At 40.0% G+C, this 21470-nt stretch overlaps 1 protein-coding gene across 1 annotated transcript in view; it reads right to left on the bottom strand.

Annotated features, from left to right (window-relative positions):
- The window catches only part of dars1 (aspartyl-tRNA synthetase 1), a 51763-nt gene extending 31575 nt beyond the window's left edge, over positions 1–20188 (bottom strand). The window contains exons 1-6 of the mRNA XM_012854555.3: positions 20043–20188; positions 15974–16076; positions 9641–9670; positions 9283–9340; positions 5986–6078; positions 3110–3212 (exon numbers count right to left, since the gene is read on the bottom strand). Coding sequence (XP_012710009.2) covers positions 3110–3212; positions 5986–6078; positions 9283–9340; positions 9641–9670; positions 15974–16076; positions 20043–20065 — 410 coding nt within the window. The 5' untranslated portion in view covers positions 20066–20188. The remainder of the gene's footprint in view (positions 1–3109; positions 3213–5985; positions 6079–9282; positions 9341–9640; positions 9671–15973; positions 16077–20042) is intronic.
- Positions 20189–21470: the final 1282 nt, after the last annotated feature.

Consider the following 21470-nt stretch of genomic DNA (forward strand, 5'->3'; position numbering starts at 1 on the left):
CTTTTTGGGCCGAATCATAAATATGTCTATATTTACGAACCTCCGCTAGCAGGAGCGCTTGCTCGTACGCCATGTTTAGGAATTTTTCTAGGTGCATGGCGCGGACACCTTTGGCTGTGCGGAGGGGCGTGGTAGCCAAAATGACGTAACATGGCTACGTGGACCTCGCGGCTGCATTGAGCAAAAACCAAGCTTAAACATGAGTGGTCTCTCCTCAGTTTGGGTGTGAGTCTTAAAATAGTGCAACAAACTGTAAGGAGAATCCACAAGTTTTGTTTATAAAACATGGATGTGGCAAGAATGTCTCAGCTACATGTGTAGGACTGCTAAATGAACAAAACAACATTTAAATATAATGTATTAACTAAACATGCAGAAATTACACTTTGTTTCTTATTTCTTCTTCCCACCAAACATCAACAAATGTCATATGTACTGGTTTTATTTTACATGACAACAGCATGCTTATTTCCCCATATATTCTGGACTACTTGGTACAAAGCAGCCCAGTTCCCACAGTGTTACTTGGTTGTGGCAGCCTCATACCATGGGGTTACTCGTTTATGGAAGAAGTTTTTGTCCAACTACAAATAAAAACTGTTCAAACTAAGAGTTTAAATCCCAAACCCTCAGATGCCTGCTGGAAGGCTGGAGAGGAATTTGTTTTTTTTGCATCACAGCGAGCCAAGGCATACATGCAAATCAACATAAAACATGGTGTTAATGAAAGAAAATGAAAGTTTCTGCATGACTAAGATAAAGTCTCGAACTAACACCAATAAAAAAATGTGTTGAATGACTTGAAGAGGGCTTTGCGCAAGTGATGTTCTCACAATCTTTGAAACTTTGCAAAAGAGAATTGGGGCTTGTTCATAAATGACTTCTAAAAATACAAATGAGTCAAATCAGCAAAGCCTTAGGTCAGCTTATGTGTACAAATACAGCCAGGTTTTTGCTCTTTTTTTTTTAAAGGTTTTACTTTACTTTTCAACATGTTTATTTGCTGTGTTTGAGCCAAAATGTAAAGGATATGTGTCACATTAAAAGTGGACAAAGTTTTGAAATGATGTATCATGATCTCATGTTTTAACAACACAAATCATGGCTTCTTAACAAGGGTCTGTATGCTTTGACATCCATGGTAAATGTTCATGTCATCAACACTTGTAGTCTGCTGCAGGTAAAGCTCAGTCAACTTAGAAATGAGCCGCTGTAACCTTTACTCAATGTACAGCTGTGACCTAAATGCAGGCCAAGATTTGGTAGAAGCTGTTTGACTTGTTTACTATGCAACAAAATAAACATGATTATTATATAAAAACCAAAGCAAGATCATTTATACAGAATTTTTAAGTAACAAGACAATTGAAAGTGCTGTGCATGAACAGAAAAACATTACAGAGGGAAATATTGCATAGGAAAAGACAGCGTTACATTATCAAAGGAATAAGCAAAGTAAATCCTTGGGGTTTCTGATTTAAAGTAATTTGTTCAACTTTTCTAAGAGCTATAACAAGAATAATTTATTTTGTTTCATTGTAGTAGGAATAAGCTAAGTAAATCCTTGACTAGACCTCTTTAGTTTCCCTGAAACAAGCTTCATCACCAACATTGAAAGCTTAATGACAAACAGAATGATATAACAGAAAGCATAAAATCACAGTACTTAATTGTTTCTATTCACAATCAGAAATAAACTAAGTAAATCCTTGGGGGTTAAAAGGTAATTTTTCATCACACATTCTTACTATAATTATTAAGTATATGGGTTTTTCTTGCTTTGACTTTGCTTTCTCCAAAGTTCCCTCATCTGGTCTATAACAGCAGCATGTTATGAAAACATTGATTTTGCTTCTTTTTTTTCCACTTTTGCACTCAGGTTTTGAATCTTGGATATCTTCTCAACCCTAAAGCTATATTCTTTATTTTGTTTTGTTAAAATGTATAGAGCAATGGTCTGGTAACATTGTTGTGTGCATTGAGGAAACAGGGTATATCAATGAAGGTGAAGTCTAACCATGCAATTAGTACAAACAAAAATCCACATGATGTGAAGCACCGTAAACACAAACTTAAAGTTGCTTTCAAATGTTTGACCTATATCGATATTCTCAGACATAATTTCACATTTTATTTTAAAATAACAAGGCAGAGAAAGAGAGGCCAGCTCAGATCACAGTGGAGATGTCAGAACCTGCTGAGCTTATGAGCCAACTGTCTGAAAGAGTTACAGAGCCCGACGTGTTCTTTAAACAGGCCTGACACGGCTCTGTTTGTACTGACCGGCTAATAGTCTTTACTCAGATTATTCACTTTCAACCCTTTATATGGCTTCCTGCAGGAATGGCACAGCATACAAAGCCAGGGAGGCGTTTTTGAGCCCTCAACTATGTCCACATCTCAAACGGTGTTTGTTACTGCAACGTCTGAATTGCCAAAGCTGGGCATCAACTGCTTTTTTAATGTGGTCGATTACAGCTGTGGGTGTTACCGTTGCACTAATTTGGTAACATCCACAGAGAAGCCATTTACGTTGCATATGGTAATTAAGGTCTCACATGTTAAATTCACTAAATACAGGGCGTAAAACAAATGCTTGTTATGAAATCAGCGCACTGCATATTTCAGCATATGCGCAGGGATTTCATAATACAGCATTTTTCTATGCAGATGCAAGCTCCCATTAGAGTTGTTCTGTAATTAAGCTTGCATGTGAACCTCTAATGTCAGCCTAAGGCAGCATTATTGTATCCCTTCCTCTGTCCTCCAAAAATTGCTTTCATTCATAGACCGGCAGTAATGGGCTACAATTTAGCTGTTAAAATGACTAATGATGTTTTGCACTTAAGTGTGGCTTCCTTTTCTGATCTACACCGCTGTAGCTGCCATCTTAACAGGAAGCGCTCCATTAAAAACTGTGTTGTATACCACCCTGTTAAAAGCCAGCTTCAGATGTTATGCGAAAAATGATTGATGGCCCACCCTTCCCCCCCCTCCCTCCTCTCATGGTTAAGAATGTGTGAAAATGGACCAGCGGACAATTAGGGCCCAGGATTTTCCCACCATTGTCTGCGCCGACTCGGACAGGAAAAACAGTCTCGGTACTCACTTCGCAGCAAACTTGACCATCTGCTTGCTGGCACGATCTCCCACTGCGACCAGCGCCTGCACGTTGAACTGCTGCTGACGCAAGACCAAGAAGCATTGCTTCCCTGCAAAGCAAAGCAACAATAGGTTGGGTGCAGGCCCAACAAGCTTATCACAAAACCTAAAAAAAAGGAGCTTAGATGGAAGCAGGGTTGGTTTTTTTCAACGGAATAAAAAGAATGGCTGCATCCCCACAGCTGCCGAGGGTCAAGAAATTTGCGAACAAAGCCTTGTGTTTGAAGAGCACTTAGTGGAGAAAGTGTGATTGCTACCTCGGAAGAGTTTAAACAAGCTAGCTAACAAAGACTCAGGTCAGCAGATAGGTGGACCACCCGGCTTCTTTGATGTTTGCAGGCTGAGAGAAGGAGGCGGGTGGTGGGGATGGCAGCGCTGCCAAAATCCCACCAACAAATAAACTTCATCCCACACTGAATCAGGATGTTGTTCTGCTCACAAGGACATCCTACAGCGAGCGCGGAGAATGAAAACACAAGCGGATAGGAAGCAACTCCTGACCCTGGAAGTTATCTTGAAAGGAAACGTCAAGAAATACAATCATCGTTTTGTTTGCGACAGCGGTTTTACCGCAGCAGAAGAAAGGTGAGGTGTTTTATAGAGAGGTGTAACAAACAGGCAAAGCTCGGCCTGCTCATTGTATTCAAATTCAAAAGCTCCGCGGCTGCCAGTTGCTAGAACTGAGTTATCAGATCTTCCCGTTGGCAGAGATAAGCTAGTCTGACAATGATATTAGAAAACACCCTCAGACTGTCAAATGGTTTGACAAGGAGATAATGGGAAAGGGAGCATTGTAAGCAAAAAAAAAAAAAAAAAAATAGGTCAAGTTTAATTCAACATAAATTCAGAGACTCTTTTCTTTGAGGTCTCCAATTAAGGTTTTTGCTTGTTTTTTTACAGATCCTTGCAAAACTATTCACACCCTTTGAACCTTTTCACATTATCATGTTAAACAACAAAGTTTGATGTTTTTTTTTTTCTAAACTCAGCGATCCTAAAGTTTCTAGCACAACTTAACCGACTCTCAAGATGACTGGAGAGGGATAAAGATCTGGTGAAGACTCCATCAACGCCTGAAGTACAGTACTAGCAAATATCTTAATTAGCAAAGGAACGCGTTTTGGCTTATTACCCAAAAAGAGTTGTGGAGTCTTTAATTCACCATGCCAATCTAGACTGACAGGTCCTGTCAAGGAAAGTATTAACCTGAGAAACAGACGACAGGTCCATGGTAACTCTGGAGGAGCTGCAGAGATCAGGTGGGGAAGTCTGTAAACTATTGCTCATGCTCTGCCGTTCGCTGACCTTTGTGAAAGAATGCTAAGTAGGAAGCCGTGAGAAGTGCTATTTGCAACTTTCCACAAGCCACGTAGGGAACACAGCTAACACGTGGTGGGGGTTTTGGTCAAATGAAACTAAAACTGAACTTTCTGGTATCGAAATATCATGCTGTGAGAAAGTTTTCCTTCAGCAGGGACAGGGAAGATGGTCAATGATGATGGGGAAATGGAACAAATTGAATAGAAAACCCCGACTGCATGCTCTAGAACAGTTGAGCTTCACCTTACAGCACGACCATTTCTAAAAATGTGGCCAAAACATCCAGGGGAACAATTTTGGTCCAAGTATACTCGTGTGTTTGAATGGCCCTGTCAAGGTGTAGACCCAATACAATTGAGAATTTGTGCAGAACTTCAGTATTGATGGTTTTCTACATCAGGTCTGACAAGACCTGATCTATTTTACTAAGAATTAGCAAAACCTTCAGGCCCTGGATGTGCACAGCTGGTAGAGACATACCCTGACCAGCCAGATTGATAACGTGAAGCACTCTGGTTCTACACTTTATCAATCTGGGACTCCTCCAATTGAATCTGTTTGGGGAAAAGGAGGGAATTTCAGCAGAACTTTCCGAGCTGATTGAGCAAAGCGACACCTAGTGCCCGCCCACAAAAGGTTGGTTTTAGCCAATCACAGTATCAAATTAAAACGTAAGAAGCAGATATCATGAGAAATCACAAGAAGGTAAGCTAGTCAAGGCGCTTCTTGCTGTTCTTCTGTCAAAGACAAAAATCGTGGATTCTGAGAAAACAGATGTGACAGCAGCAGCTATGCATGCGTCCTCCTACGCTGCCATGTTTGTGCTGGTTCGGCTGTGGGCTCAGCCGCTCTCGCTTTTGTCGCACTGGTATGTCCCGCCTTAAACCTCAATACTGCAACGTGATTGGTCCGAACTGTTTTTGTTTCGGACACAAACAGTTGAAGTCGGAGCAGTACAGGATGGATTCTCGAGTGTTTTATGAACGCACAACCACAGCGAGAACTCATCTTGCAGGCAAAGTTAGCAGAGACATACCCCAAAAGGCTATATAAATGATTTCCTATTTGCAAAACATTTTGAAAATCAGGTATTATTTATCCTCCACTTCACAAATTTGCTCTACTTTGTCATGGTTGATCGCAAAACATACAAAAAAAGCACATCAAGGTTTGTGGTTGTTACCTGATAAAGAGAGAAAAAGTTCAAACAGCATGAATACTATTTACAAGATATAAATGACAGTAGGTGGTATTAAGACTAAGGGGAGTGATGTCACTCATTGAGGTCATAAGTAATCCAAGAAGTCCACATCACTGTCAGCTGCTGTTTGATCTCGCACTAAAAGCAGAGCTGTGGAAGAAAATGGCTCAGGGGCAGATGATTTAGTCTGCAGAGATAAGGACACCAAGGATAAGCACTGGGGGGGCATCTCGGCCTGACTCTTAGTAAACTTTGATATAAAAAGGTGAGCCGAGCGCTCAGAGGCACAGGAGTGATCTCACCTTTGGCTCGGCTGGTGTGGACCCGGGCGCGCAACCAGATCAGCTGGTCAACTTTCTCTGGGGTCAGGTCTTGGACTCGCACCAACACCCTGTCTGGATCAAGCAGACACACACACACACACACAGATAGACAAATGTTTCTATACTTCAAAGAACTTTTCCCGTCTCAATTCGCCCCATTTTTTTGAGCAAAAAAAAAAATCCTTTGTGCTGCCAACAGGCAGCAGAAAATGTGAAGAAGCATGCATGCGCTTGTGGTAGAAACAGGCAGTGAAAAAGCTCAAATTACAGGCATGTCTAATAAATAAGACACAGTAGAAGAGCTGCTGAAAGCTGTCTGAAATTTGGCTATTTTCCCTGGGCTTTATGACAAATTGACTCTAGTTTCACTTGTATCACTCTGAGGCGTGCTTGCTGCTGATAATCAGCAAGCCAGAGAGGTAGAGACACTAGAGAAGGAGCTTCCCCCTTTGGCTGAGAACTCTCCATCAACTCACATGAAAGACCTCTCCGCCTCCCTCTCCCCCTCCCGCCTCGTCCCTTTGGCTGAACTTGGCATGCAGGTGAGGGAGGCCCCGCTTTGTCTGTTGCCACTGATGCTGAAAGAACACGCAGACAGATGGACGACTGCAACAGGTCTGTCTGCTCCTTCAACTCGTCTAGGGGATTCTCAAACTCGGGCAGTTTTAAGGAATTATCGCTGGTTTCGATGATATTGCCGCCTGAGGTGCGAGCAAAGCCGCCTTTTCTCGATGTTTATCGCAAACCTGTTTAATCAGCACGCTTGACCGCAACAGTTCTATTACTACTACTCCGTGAGTTCAGGCACAAAAACAGGCTGCCCGCTTTTACTACGTGTACAAATGCCTGCACAACCTGCATTTCTCAACGACCGTGTATGAAATATGCGTTAACGTGCAGCAATGACTCGCAATTTCCTCGTGTCTTTGTAATGACAAGGAAACAAGTTTACAAATGTTATGGCACCATGGTAACGGACCCTATTTAAAGTGTAAACCTGAATACCTTGCAAAAAATGTCATTCCCTAAAACATCACAACCCAAGGCTAAATGTATTTTATTGGGATTTTAGCCATCCAAAAACATTCATATGCGTTGATCTAAACCAGTGGTTTTCAATTCCGGTCCTCCAGAGCCGTTGTCCTGCAACTTTTGTGCTTCAACACACCCAAGTCAAATAATCAGGTCATTTAGGACTTTGGGGGACTTCACTGCATACTGAAGCAGTAGTTCATCCATTTGATTCTGGTGTGTTGGACCAGGGACACATCTAAAAGTTCCAGGACACTGGACCTTGGGGACCACTGATCTAAACCCATTGTTGCTCTGGCTGGAGGTTTAGTTTTTGTTTCCTGCTGGGTTAAACCACTGCACCAGCCTTGAATCTTTTCAAATCCTTTCAGGATTGCCACTATATCTAAGTTAAGTGAGGCATCACCAATGCATGGTGCTGCCACCACCATGTTTCAACCCTGAAGGCTAAAAAGCTCAGGTTTGGACTCATCTGACCAGAGAACCTTCTTGCAACGACTCGCCGTGTGGAAAACTGCTAACATGACTGCGTGTGGCTTTCTTTTGGTGTGTTAAACTAATCTTCAGCTCCTAAAGATTGGTCATTGTCCTTTTTGCTGCCTGTCTGGTGCTTTTCTTCCCTGGACTACCAGTTCTGATGGATGCTGGATTTAATTTTTGGAGAGAGGATCGAACAGCACACCCTGATATGCTGAAAGTGTAGAATATTGCTTTCTAAACTAATCCTGCATTAAAACTAGTGTTGCGCCGATACCGATACCAGTATCAGACGGGGCCCCGATCCAGCACTAAAATGGTGGTATCGGTAAGGCAATGTACCAACAAATAGGGCACCGATACCATTTTGATGTTTGTTTTTCACTTGAACGCAGCCTTCTCTCTCCCGACTAGTATTATACGTGTTATATAAGTTCATGAATGTTGCACTATTTTGGTATTTGAGAGCCAAAAGTTTATTCAACTATTGTTACCCATTCCAGGTAGACAATAAAAAGTTCTACTACCCTAAGTAGTATGCAGTTCTTCATATATACACACACACACACATCAGTTTCAAACAGATGGTATCGGTATCGGCCAATACTGCACAGCCAGGTATCGGGTATCGGTATCGGGGCCAAAAAATGGCATCGGTGCAACACTAATTAAAACTCTCCACAACTTCAACTCCGACCGGTTGGCTGTGTTCCTTGGTCTTCTTTATTATGTTTGTTCATTATTATTCGCAATCAAACCTCTGAGGCCTTCACACTACAGCTGTATTTTGCCCAGGTCCCCCTTGAAAAAGAGATCCAGATCTCAACGGGGTTTACCTGGTTAAATAAAGGAAATAAAAAAAAATAATTATACTGAGATTAAATTCAGGTTAAAGGTGCAGGTGAACTCTAGAACTCAGTTGGCTGCCCTTGATCTTAGTTAGTTAGCGGCGTCGGGGTAGAGAGGTCTGGTTGAAAATGTATTTCCAATGAAATGCTGTGTATAATTCTCTTCCACTCCAAAATGTGTTTTTCCTTTTGGTCAATCCCATAAAATCCCAATAAAATAAATGAATGTTTCTGATATTTGGGAAACAGGGAGCAGGGATCAATAACCTTTTGAAACTGAGAGCTACTTCATTTGTACTGTGTCATACCAAGGGCTACCAGTACTGACCTTTGAACTGCAAGACTCCAAGCTCACCTTAACGTTGCGTAACATAAATATGTTTTTAATGCTTTTGTCACTTTTAAATCTATGCAAATACAAGTTTGATTAAAAAGGAAAAGCAACTAAATAAAAAAGCATTTTAAGTGCAGCTAACTGAAGGGTTGTGCTATTTTTTTTTTTTTAAAACTCGTGGGCACATGTGGTCCTTGGGGGCTACTTGGTGCCCGCGGGCACCATATTGGTGACTCCTATGAGAGAGGAGTAATGTTGAAATGCACTATGACATTCCTGTCAAATCCATCTGACTAAAAACAAAGACATAGATTAAATAAGTAGTGATTAATAAAATATATTTGAGGATCACAAGCTTAGTCAGGAAACTAACTATATTAAAATGTGCAGGTGAGAACAACCTGAGCCTGGATAGCTTCTCTATTTTAACTAAGACTGTAAAATCTCTCACCGTCACAGACCCGGTGTTTGGACATATACTTAAAAATCTATTTGTTCTAGTTTCCATCCATCAGATTATTTATCATTCATGATGAGTTATCGGTTATTAGGGTGCTTGTGAGTCAATGTAGCTCCGATACTAACCAAGTTTTTGCTGCGATTGCACCATAGCTGACAAGCCATACCGGTCCTTGGCAAAGTCCTTTGAAAAGAAAAAACAAGAAACCTTTTAGCAGATACAACGCTATCGTTTAGAGACAGTTTTACCACTTCAGGGCAATGACGTCTGTCTGTCTACTACATCTGAGATAAGAGACAAACAGACGAGCCAGTGTGGCTTATCACGCTCCTGAGGAAAAGTTGTAGAACATAAAACAGGATCAGCGACACGTATGTGCAGGTATCTGCATTCCTACTGTTGCAGCTAAATAGCACGAGGAGACAGAAAAGCAAAATAACTGGTTTTAGAGAATAAGCCCAGTGGTCACATGAGGATACTTACATCTTCATCTGCACTTTGTTGTTCAGCCGCCTGAAAGAAAAAGAAAGTAACAGGAAATGTCAGGGGGCATTGCCACTAGATAGTCATCTTGTTATTTCCTGGCTATTAAATTCAAAAACCAAAAAGAAAAGAAAAAAAGAAAAAAGAAGAAAAAAAACAGCTTCAAAATATTTGCCTTTAAATGGAGAAACGTTTCGCTACAACAGTCAAGTAAATTGTGTTTCCATCTTTTGCTGTTGAGGGTTCGAATAAAATTAATAACTCATAGCTCAGCCCCAGAGCAAAGCTTCGGATCCCGGCAAAGACGCGCGGCTCTTCCACACGTTGCTCCAACACATCACAGGCAATGAGTAATGGCAGCACAAGATATTGCTATGTAATAGAAACAGTGTAAGTGGACAGATATTCTTTATCTCTGCATGGACTTCCCGGCAAATGACTCCTAGAGTGCGATGAGATCCAGCTTGGCGATGCTGTGGCTCCATTTTCTATGCAAATTGATATTGGAGCACGGAAATGGCTGGTGGCAGTGGAGTGAATTGGAATCACCCATCCTTGATATAATGATTCCGTCACATGATGGATGATATTGCAGCTTATGATCAACCGAATATAGACTCGCTATAGCCGTGAAGCGACCGAGCCGCGTCGGCCCCCACAAAAGTGACAAGTGTTTGCAGAATGGACGTGGAGCTGGAAGGGGAGGAAAAAGAAGAAGAAGAAGAAAAAAAAAAAACATACCAATGTTCACTCAATAAACATTCAACTCAGCTTTCAGGTCTTCCCCGAGGCGATGCCTACTATGCTTCAGTGATGTGAGCAGCAGCCAGTGGATCTAACGGTGACAGCAGCTGCTCCCCCCATGAAACGACGCTGACTGGTTTAATTCAACTGGAAGACGACGCTTTACTGCTTTCACCTTTCAAAGGGCTCCTCGGCTGTGACAGTGCTGCACTGTGTCAAAGCTACATCTCTAATTCAGATACACCGCAAAACACTTTGGTCAAAATATAAGATTCCATTAACGAGGCTACATCCCGTATGCCTTTGCGACGTCTGAGCTTAGGGATAACTAGATACTTTAATGCATTTCTTTCTTCTCCCATGCATATAACTGATGTACAGATACAGATTAAGCTAAATAACCATGAGGGAATCCCAAAGAGACCCGCCAGGCATTTCACCACAGCACACACTAAACAATGCACTCAAGAAAACTGTCTGATAACCTCAAGTAATATAAGTGTTCTCAAATGTTTGCATTTCCTCCGGCTGCAGTTTGCCCAAGGGTCGCTGGTAATGATTCATTCATTGTTAGTTATGTGGTAAAATGAAGCAGGTTACTAAGACGCCGCACATTAAATACAAACACTGGAGTGAGATAACAGCCGGCCGGGTGGGTCCTGAACCGGTCGCACCAACGTTGCAGCTTCTCCATCAACTACCTGTTAAAGCTTGCAGGGTTCCAGTATGTTTTTTGTTTTTTATATGTAAAGATTGAAGACTTTTCCTGACGCAAATTAGCTCTCAGTCCACTTTTGTACTATTTAAGAAGTAAAAAAACAAACAAATCCCCATAAAATTTACAGTAGAGCTGGGCAATAAACAATATCTTAATATTTTTAGGCTAAATGCCGATTTCCTGTATTTATCTCGATATGTTTTCCTTTTCAAAAAGTAATTATAAAAAGTCATCTCTGAATCAAAGCTTTACCCCAAATGTCTCCAAGGCACGTTTTTTTAACAAACAAGCTGTAGATAAATATTAGAAATAGCTGAAAAATAACCTACTGGAATTCCTAAAAGTATAATTTTAACATAGACCATGTTGGTATAAACAATATAGTTTCATCATATATCTCTTTTGAAAATAAATAAATAAATAAATCTACATGTATTGCCCAGCCATAATTTATAGCATCTATTTGTCAGTCATTTAAGTATAAAACCTACAAACATGGCTGGATAAACGGATGAACGGACAGTTGTGTAGTTTGATCGATGAACAGACGGATAGATGGGCGGAAAGTCAGGTGGATGGACGGCTATGGAGATAAACAAATGGCTAGTTGGCCGGCCACATTGCCAAACAGCATAAAGTACTAATCATTTTCCAGACATTGCCAGATTTCATAGCAGCTTTGTTATTGTCACAACAGCAGAGATGGTCAAAGTGGGGATTCAAACCGGCAACCCACCTATTACAAGACAAACTCCTTAGCTCCTGTGCCACTGTCCCCCCAGTATAAGTATAATAACTGTTTATAGTAGTTTTGTCAGCATGAATGGTGTATCACATCATACAGTATTGGGAAAAAAAAGAGGATTTTTTTTCCCCTCTAAATCTAAAAAGTATACTTTTTTATTTTCTGGACTTGGAAAAAAAAAAAAACAGTGGGGTTAGTTTACTTCATACTGAGGAAACTTCAGGGGATTTTTTTGCAGCAGTAGCAGAGAAAAACAGAAAAACACATACTAAAAAGTGGACACCCCACGTCTAGGGTGTTGTGAGAGTAGAATATTTTGATGATAAAATATTGGGAGAATTAGAAAATAAGGAGCAATAAAATAAGCAGAACAGGAGAAGTGGAGTGATTTTCTCCAGCAAATCATAACTCCTCGCTGGATGAGTTATTTTCCAACCCATAGGGGTCCACAGGGAGGCAATGCGCCTGTGTTTTTCAGGTTTACGGGGCACTCAGTCAAATAGAAAGTGATCATTTTAGTAATATATTTCCTTTCACATTTTTCCCCCTTTATCTTTTAATATAACAGTTCAATACAAAACACACAAGTCTGGACGCTTTGGGATAAAGGAACGTGAAGAAAAAGATGAGCAATAATCATATGGAAAACTGAAGCATTTTGTTTAAAATGCTGAAATACCAAACCGTTTTTCTCATCCCTTCTTGTTTAATCAAGCAGCCAACTTTCACATCTGCAGTCCAGGGAACCAAATTCGACACGAAGAAGAGAAGAAAAGAACAACAGAACTCCTGAGACAACTAATGAAAATCGACTTAAAGCAGGGCTTTGATCAGCCGAATGCAGCGGAGAAGCTGCTGGAGGTGTGTGTCTAGAAAAGATTTAAAGTTGAAGGTCTCTTTGTTGAAACTTCAGTAGTAGGAGAAATCACATCCCATATAGGGCTAAAAGTGTATATGTTACAGATCCACTATTTAGATAATTAAAAGTATAAAACGTTCTGCCGGAGTCACCGAAGGTGTGGCCACTTTAGCAGAAGGCAGTATGTGTTGACTCTAGAGAAGCAGGCAGTACATTTTTACCCTTACACAACTTCAGCTGTGATTCAGCACAAAGTGTGTTGCGTGCTTGCAGAGACCACATGTATGTATATATATATATATATATATAACATTTTGCTCACATTTAACCATTTTCTTCAAGTACCTTGAAAACTTCCTTCCCATTCTGACCATGGACTGTCACGCTATAAAGTAGTTGTCTGAACGTGCATGAATACATTTCAAAGTTGTTAGGTGAATTATTTTAGTAGTTTAGAAATTGAGTAAAAAGGGAACTAAAATGATGTACATTTTAATTGTTATAATGTGATACAAATGGAAATCTAATCAGCACGTCGGAAACTGGTCTAGTTTAATCGTGCCTCCCGAAGTCTGCCTCTGAGTTGGTCAGGGCCGGAGCTGCACGACATTAAAAAAAAATATTGTGATGGTGATAACATTATTAAATACTGAGATCAGACATCAGTTACAATATATGTAGGGTTGGGAATTGAAAAGATTTTCACGATTCAGATTCCCTTATCGATTCTGTGAAACGATTCGATTCCCTTTTCGATTCCAATTTGGGGAAAAAAGGATAAACAGTTTGATGATGAGCATCAACTTTGTTTACTTAACTATCACACGACCTTACAAACTAACAAGGTCAAGATGTCCACAGCAAATGTGCAACTGGAGTAACATGTATATTTGTTTAAATAAAAAAAGGAGTATAAGAACAAACTTAAATACAGTAGATGAGTTGTTTAAAATGAAGATAAGATAAGATAGTCTTTATTGATCTCACATTGGAAAAATTCACTAGCCAAACGTTCGACCGCTTTATCCAAGGGGGCTGCATTTTTTTTTGTTTTTCGCCTGGTCACGTCGTACTTGCTTACTGAATGCCGTGTGCATAACTTGCGTAAAAAACGTGACGTAACTTGCGTAACTTGCTACCGTTGTGCTGCTCAGAGCCGCAGCACGATGGAATCGAAAAAAGAATCGTTAAGCGCGTTGCCAAATGGTGCCATGGAATTGGAACACATCGTTTTCGATTCCCATCCCTAAATATATGTCTATTTTCATCTTTCCTCTCTGTCTCAGCTGTGCTTCCTTCACTCACACCTTCAGTATTTTCGGCAATGCCGTTTGTCCAACTGGCTAAATATTACATTAGCATCTAAAATATAATGTGTTATTTAACAAGAGCTTAAATTCTGCCAAACAAATCGCTCCTGTAGTTCAGTCTGGCTTTATTAATTTATGCCTTTTAACTGAGGCCAAGGCTTTTTTAAAGCTGTTGTGACATACAGAAAGCTGTTCTTGTTTTGATTCAGTTCCAGAATCGACTCCTGCGTCGCCCCTCTGTGTCCCCAAATCGTCCCTAAGTCGTCTCAAACTTGTTCAGAATGCAGCAGCTTGCCTTTTACCACACGAGAACACGTTACACTTGTTTTATTTTCACTACATTGGCATCCCGTCCATCTTAGGATGGATTTTAAACTTTTATTTGTTTTCAAAGCTCCTAGAGGCCTTTTTTGTGGATGCAGAAAGGCCTCTACAACTTAAATGCCGATTAATTAACAACTCTTGGTACATGTTAGCCAACTATTATTGTGCTCCAAACACTCCTTTGCAACGTGAATAATGCACACACTGACATTGTGATGACGATGCAGTTGTGATATATTGTGCAGCCTTAGTCATATATCCAGACTCAGAGAAACCGTTGAATAAGACAGGTTCCCAACAGAACCCAGAACGGTCCAGGCGAAGCCCAATCGAGTCTACATCAAGCTAAATTAACAGGGTTTGGTTAACAGGAACATTTTAACATTTTGTACATTGCGCAATTCGTTATTTTTGACAGTTTTCCACGTGAAGTTCCTGCAACATTTTGCTTTGCTTTCCCTACTCCCCTCCAACATACCCAGAATCAGTAACTTCCTATAAGGACTTTTTTGATTTATTTGTATCCAAATTCGTTCCAGAGTGACCAGAGAAGCTAGCCACCACCTCCTGAAACATAACGCCCTTCCTGTGCCAAGTGGTCCCATCAGCTGAGCTGAGAAACGGGCCGGTGAGAACCACTTAGTCAGGAGACTCAGTCCTCTTCACTAAGAAGTGGCACAACAAGACCCAGACCACAATGAGGCCACAACTGATTCTGCTTCTTCTGCTAAGGCGGTTGGCAGCTGGGATACTGCTGGGTGAAACGTTTAATGCCTCCTCCTTTTCCCTCCCGTTAGTAAATTTTCCCCTTCAAAATTAACATCAGATAATAAAACTTATTAATAGGTAGCTGGCTCTTTCTTTAAACTACAGAGAGTAAAGCTTTCATAAAAGTTACATCTAAGAACATTTATTTCTGATTCTTAGATCTCTTAGCTGTAGTAGATGATCTTAGAAAAAGGGTTAGTCTATTATTTTTTGCTTCTTTTTTTTATAGCAATACGAAACAGACCTTAGTTTGAATAATACTAAATACAACTCTGGAAGGATGTGTAATTAATTTCATGGTAACTGCTAGATTTGATAAATTAAATTGAAATATTAAATATTTAGATTATCTTTGCTTATTTCAAAGTGCAATAAAAATTATACCCTGGCTTTGGTAAATAATTCACCCTTCACACACGTTTTTGATTTGACTGACTTAATTAACTCTTCTACAAACCTACTGCATGTTAAATATGGAAATGCGTAACATGAACATAGAAAAAGTCCAAGAGATAATCTGCTCTGTCGGAAAACGTTATTACTTGTTAGTTATGTGATTAATAGTTTAAAATGACCCACAACGTTCTCCATAATCCATGTTTTAATAAATTTGAGCATTACTGTGCAGGTTGTGGGATGATTCAAAAAGAAAACAACCCTTCGGAGACAAACGTGGCCAAAACGACAGGAATACTTGAACAATAGGGGCTCTAACCCCCCGTCGGCTCACCAACCCTGCTGGGCTCACAATGCCCAGCAGAACAGCACGTCACACGATCAACAGCTGGAAAGGGTTTTTTGGCGGATGTGCAACATCAAAACGGGAACAACAAAAACAAAAAAAAAAAAATGGAACAGCACTGACCAGCTTGGCCTGTTTCTCAGCCTTCTTTGCAGCTTTCTCCGCTTCCTTCTGCTGTTTCTTTAGAGCTTTCTTTGACTGAGCCTGCTGCTCGTCCTCCGTCGCGCTGCAACAGGAAGAAACACACAACATAAACATGAAAGTCAGCTTCCGCCTCCTATTTCTCCCGCATCCCACGAGGAAGTAGTTGAGTGCCTGGGAAAATTAATTCTGAGCCATCACCACCTCCAGCTTTAAAGTCTGAACCACCTTTAATCCCATTGTTCTTCCAAACAAAACAGCTGGAGCTGGGATGAATGGACTGGAGAGAGCTTGGAGAGCAGTTAGGATTGAAATGTCAGAAAGTAAGATTACGTAGATAAACTCTGCCGCTTTGAGAAGACTTTAGACTCACTGACGATCTCTAAAGCTGTTTGTAGAGAACACAGATTACCCCCATTATGATTTGCCTTATCTGAAAGCAAAAGTGTCTTAAATTACCAGACGAAAAAAAAGCCTTTATTTGACCTGATAAGCATGTAAAAAAGTACATTCATGAAGAGTTATGGTATTACCAGGATAACAAACGGATACATGTAAAAGCTTATTTTGGTTTTACAGACAAGAGCGAACACAAATGTACGCAGATACAGTGTGTCTGTCAGTGTAGCACATCTAGAGACTGGTTTTTATCCATTCTTCTTTGCAAAATGGCTCAACTTCAATCAGTGGATGGAGACCATGTGTGAAAGGCAATTTTCACATTATGAAACAGACTGAATATGATTGGACAATTGTTACTGAAGCTCTGGTTGAAGATTTACGGCTGCTGCACTGCTGGGGGTTGAACCTCCATTACCAGCTCAGGTCTTTTTAAGCATTTAAAGGTGCATTTCAACAACAAGAACCTATACCAGAGCCTACAGCAGTAGGAACTAGGAAGTTAGTATACTTTATGGCATGTACATTCTTCATTTTCACATTGAAATCATTCAGTTGTGGTCTGTATAAAATGTGGAACTGCAATGCTCTGGTCCGAATTCCCTGTTATTGCTGCCCCACAGCCCGTCTTTTGCCCCTGTTCTGAGGTTTGTCTCAGAGCAACTTGCTTTGGTAGCCTCTTTAAATCTAAAGGAGGCGCTTCACACCCCTCCACTCCACCCGGTCTGACCATATTTGTAATATGCTGGGAGACAGTGTAGTGAATTGAGTGGGTTAATACACCCAACAACCCAACATTTTGACTTGCCAACTTATGCTTCCTTCAACCTGGACTTCAAAACCGTGGTGAAATGAATAAAAATGGCAGATTTGAGACACCAATAAGCTGGAATACCATGGCAGCAAATACTGTGATGGAATTGTTAAAAAAAAAATGTATAAAAAGAACAGAGAAAACTGAAAGGCTTGAAAAATATACCTACGCAGCACCTGGACAGACTACATTAAAACTTTCTGCACACTTAGAGACTCCAAGTTCACAACAAGATGTATTTAAGGGCTAAGAAAGGGGATTTTAGATTATATGTCCTCATTAAGTGGAACAAAGGCGTTGTGGGGCGTGGAGGTCTGCTTCACCAGATTCCAGCAGCACTCCTAAAAGAGAAAGAACCACTAAGTCAGGGGGAAATAGTCTACAAAAATGGCCCGGGTTGCAGAACCTACAATGGAAACGCACAAAAACAAAACAAAAAAATACATAAATATATAAAAAAGGTTCCAAGATGTTAAGATCTGGAGAAGAAACATTGAGGAACCCGTAGTCGAAACGTGGCTCATGAGTAGCTGCCACCTTCCTACTCTGCACCTTCTTGTATGAGCCGATGTGACGAGTGAATTTCTCCATTGTGAGATCAATAAAGACTATCTTATCTTATCTTGTCTTAACTGCTGATGAGAAGAAGGGACAGGGAAGAGTCCCAATAACTGCCACCACGATGCTTCACCACTGCAGGTTATATGCACTCTTACTTTTCCACCACACATATCATTTTGGATATAGGTCAAAAAGTTGGATTTTCATTCGCTTTCACAGCAGATCATTTTATTTAGCGCATTTTCTGAGTCCTCTGCATGACTTGCAGCAAAAATTTATACAGGATTACATTTTCCTTTAATTACGTTTTATGTTTTTGTACCTCCAATAATTACATAACATCCCAATCAAATACACTGCAAAAGTGTGAAAAGGTTCAAGGGGTATGAATAAACATACTGTGGAATAATCCATCTCTAAATCCTGGTTTTATATCTACCAATTTAGTGTTTGAAAAAGAAGGCAAATGTTTAGTTTTTTTCTCAATGCTGGTGTAATATTATTTGTATTAATGAAAAAAGATAGATGAAACCACAACCACCCAGCAGATCACAGACTGATTACAGCAAACTGTCTGAGCTCTGCACTTGTCTGATGATTCACAATTAAATTCTAACGCTGCAGGTGCATTAATGCCAGCTGCTTGGTTTCCCAAAACACCAGGAGTCTCGGCCCGAAGGAAGCCTGTGATATCAGGAAATAACAAGGACCAGAGGAAAGCTATGAATAGCAATAAAGCCCAAACAAAAGCCCAAAACGGCAACATATTATGGCTTCCAAGGGAGGAATCAGGTCCCGGTTGTACTTCCTCTATTGTCTAATGTGACACTGATACAACAGGTTTAACAACGGAGCCCAAGTTGTCCCTCCATTACACTTGAAACCAATCTTTATGAGAATATGGATATGTATTAGAATTGTTCTGATTCAGTAGTACCAATATGCAACAATCTAAAATGTTGTTTTATTGCTGTTTTGATTCTAAATAAGTGAAGCTCGTATAGCCAACTATAAAACCAATGACAGCTTAACTAGTTAAAAACACAAGTCATATAATGGTACCAGTTGGGTAACTATACCAACAGGCCCTGGATCCAACAGCGTCAGTCTCAAAACAAAACATATCCACTGCCGTTAAATGGTTAATATCTCTTAGCATAATGGTGTAATAAAACAACAATAAAAGGGTGGGAACAGTTAAATATAAAACAAAGTGCCGTCAATCGTTGTGCAAAGTTCAGAAATCTAAAGTCTAAAGGAATGGGAGCCATTTCCTTTAGAATGGATTTAAATCCAAAACTCTAGTTTTAAATCCAAAACTCTAGTTTTAATTTAATTTCTCTTAAACCCTGATAGTCTGTTAGATTAGGTTTTATAACCAAATAAACATCTACCCGTAACCAAACATGGGCAAACATGTAATATGTTTGGCCATACTCAGGCCCCCCAAAGAAAGAAGTGAGGAAAATATGTCTGACTAGTCAACACTATTCGTAATTTCAAACAATTACACAAAAATGATGTCTTTTCTTAACATTGTGCAGCCCTACTTTCTCCTATGAATCCCTGGTGTTACGTTTACAGAATCAGATACAGTGCAATTACACAAATGGCAACAGTTAAATGTGATGCATTTCTATTGTATAATCCTGACAATAGTAAAAAAAAATGTATATATTTCCTTTAATTAAAAAGCACAAGAGGGATGCAAACTTTATGATGTGAAATTATTAAAACTAAGCAAAGGTTTGCAGGAAAACAGAGTTGTATAGCATTACATCAGTGTCTGCCTACTACTCATTTATAGTATTTGTTGTTTCTTGCTTTTTAATTACTTAACTTAATACTGTCAGAAACAAAAACAAAATTTTTCTTCCGAATATATATATACTCTGAAAGGAACGTTTTGAAACGTAAAAAAAACATTTTTAAACGCAGTGATGGTACCGTGTGTTGGGAATGGCAAGCCAAGTGTTGTTGTCTGTTTCACTAGTTTTTACAGGAAGTAAATACTTTTAAATCTGTTTAAACCGTAAATGTGCCTCAACTCCAAAAGGAAACTTGTAGGGTTGTTTTTTTCATGATCGACTGTTTATGGCCTTGCAAGAGTTTTAATCAGCTGCTAAATGTAAGTAAATCAAAGTTAAGTTGAACTGTCAGCTGACGCAATCCTCTGCATGTTAGGGTTAGCCGCTAGCCGAGTTAGCATCGTGCTGAAGTCAAACTGCCGCTCTGAGAGCTGAGCTACAGCAAAAAAAACCTCCACGTCGCTCTTACCCGTTCACGTCTTCTTTCGTCATGGCCACTTTTTATTCTTGGACAGTTGGGACTAATTATTTTACGACTATTTGACAGGGGAAGAAGCACCGCATCAGCTGTTCACTGCATGGACGGGACCAGGAAGGAAGGAGCTGTTTTGACCAAGCACGGTTCCGGCTGGAAACGACTCCCAGACTGTAGTTCCGCCTCACCGGCGTTTGTCCGGTGCAGACAAAATACACCAAACATCTGCGGGGAAATAACTCTAGTGTCATTTCCTCTGGCTGGGAAGAACCTTTAAAAACAGCAGATAAAAACAAAATTACTCTATCGTCCTCTGACGGTAAATATGGATGTAATGTTTGACAAATCTGTGTTTTAAAAGTCATGTTAAATCTGTTGTTTGTTCCTGTTTTTTCCCCCCATCTAACGAACATTGCTAAGATTAGATCTTGATTTCAAAAGAACAGATGGAGATGCGTGTCCATGCTTTTATTTCTTGCCGTCTGGATTATTGCAATGTACCGTACACCTGTGTAAACGGATCCTTCATGAACAGACTGCAAGTTGTACAGAATGCAGCTGTAAGGCTTTCGTCTAAACAGGAGATCACACGTTGCTCCTGTACTTAAGGCTTTTCATTGGCTTCTGATTGGTTTTAGAGTACGTTTTTAAATTTAAACCACCACTTACAGAGCCTTGCATGGCCAAGCTCCATCTTACATCCAGGATGTGTTGCATGGATGCATTTCTGATCGCTCTCTGAGGTCTTCAGAGAGTTAGCAGTTCCCAGAACTCGTTTTAAAACAAGCGGTGATCGCTTTCTGTGTGGTGGCTCCGAGGCTCTGGAACGCTCTCCCTTTAGCCTTGAGAGTCTTGAATTCTGTGGAATCTTTTAGAAAACACGTGAAGACACATCCTTTTGGAAAAGCCAATATAGTTTTATATTTTAAATGTTGTTATTTGTTTAATTTTGTCCTATGTTTTTGTTTCTACTGTGCAGTACATTGTGACCCCTCTCATCTGTGAAAAGTGCTATATAAAGTTTACTTACTTATGCTGTGGTGAGCCACTTTACATTGGAGATCAGTCTAAATCCTCTAAGCCCAATTTGGAAGAGATTGATCATTAATGTTTTAAGGACATATACAAGGATACATCATGCTGTCACAATCGTTTAATAAGAATAGGTATATATATTAATGTTATTTCAAATTGGTTACCTATGTATATCCAAAAAGCATATGAATTTGACTCTTATTAAAAAAAAGGCATTATGGTAAATAATAAATGTTCTGTATGTTATGTTGCTTCTTGTTGATTGTTTTATGCCAATTGTTAATTATCTTATATGTTCAAAATGTTAAGGTTTTTATTTATTTTAAATCATTCATTCCTTTGGTTCAGCAGTTTGGTCAGTGCCTGTTGTTTTGAAAGCACTTTAGA

This window comes from Fundulus heteroclitus, chromosome 7 (assembly GCF_011125445.2).
Source record: "Fundulus heteroclitus isolate FHET01 chromosome 7, MU-UCD_Fhet_4.1, whole genome shotgun sequence".
NCBI lineage: Eukaryota > Metazoa > Chordata > Actinopteri > Cyprinodontiformes > Fundulidae > Fundulus > Fundulus heteroclitus.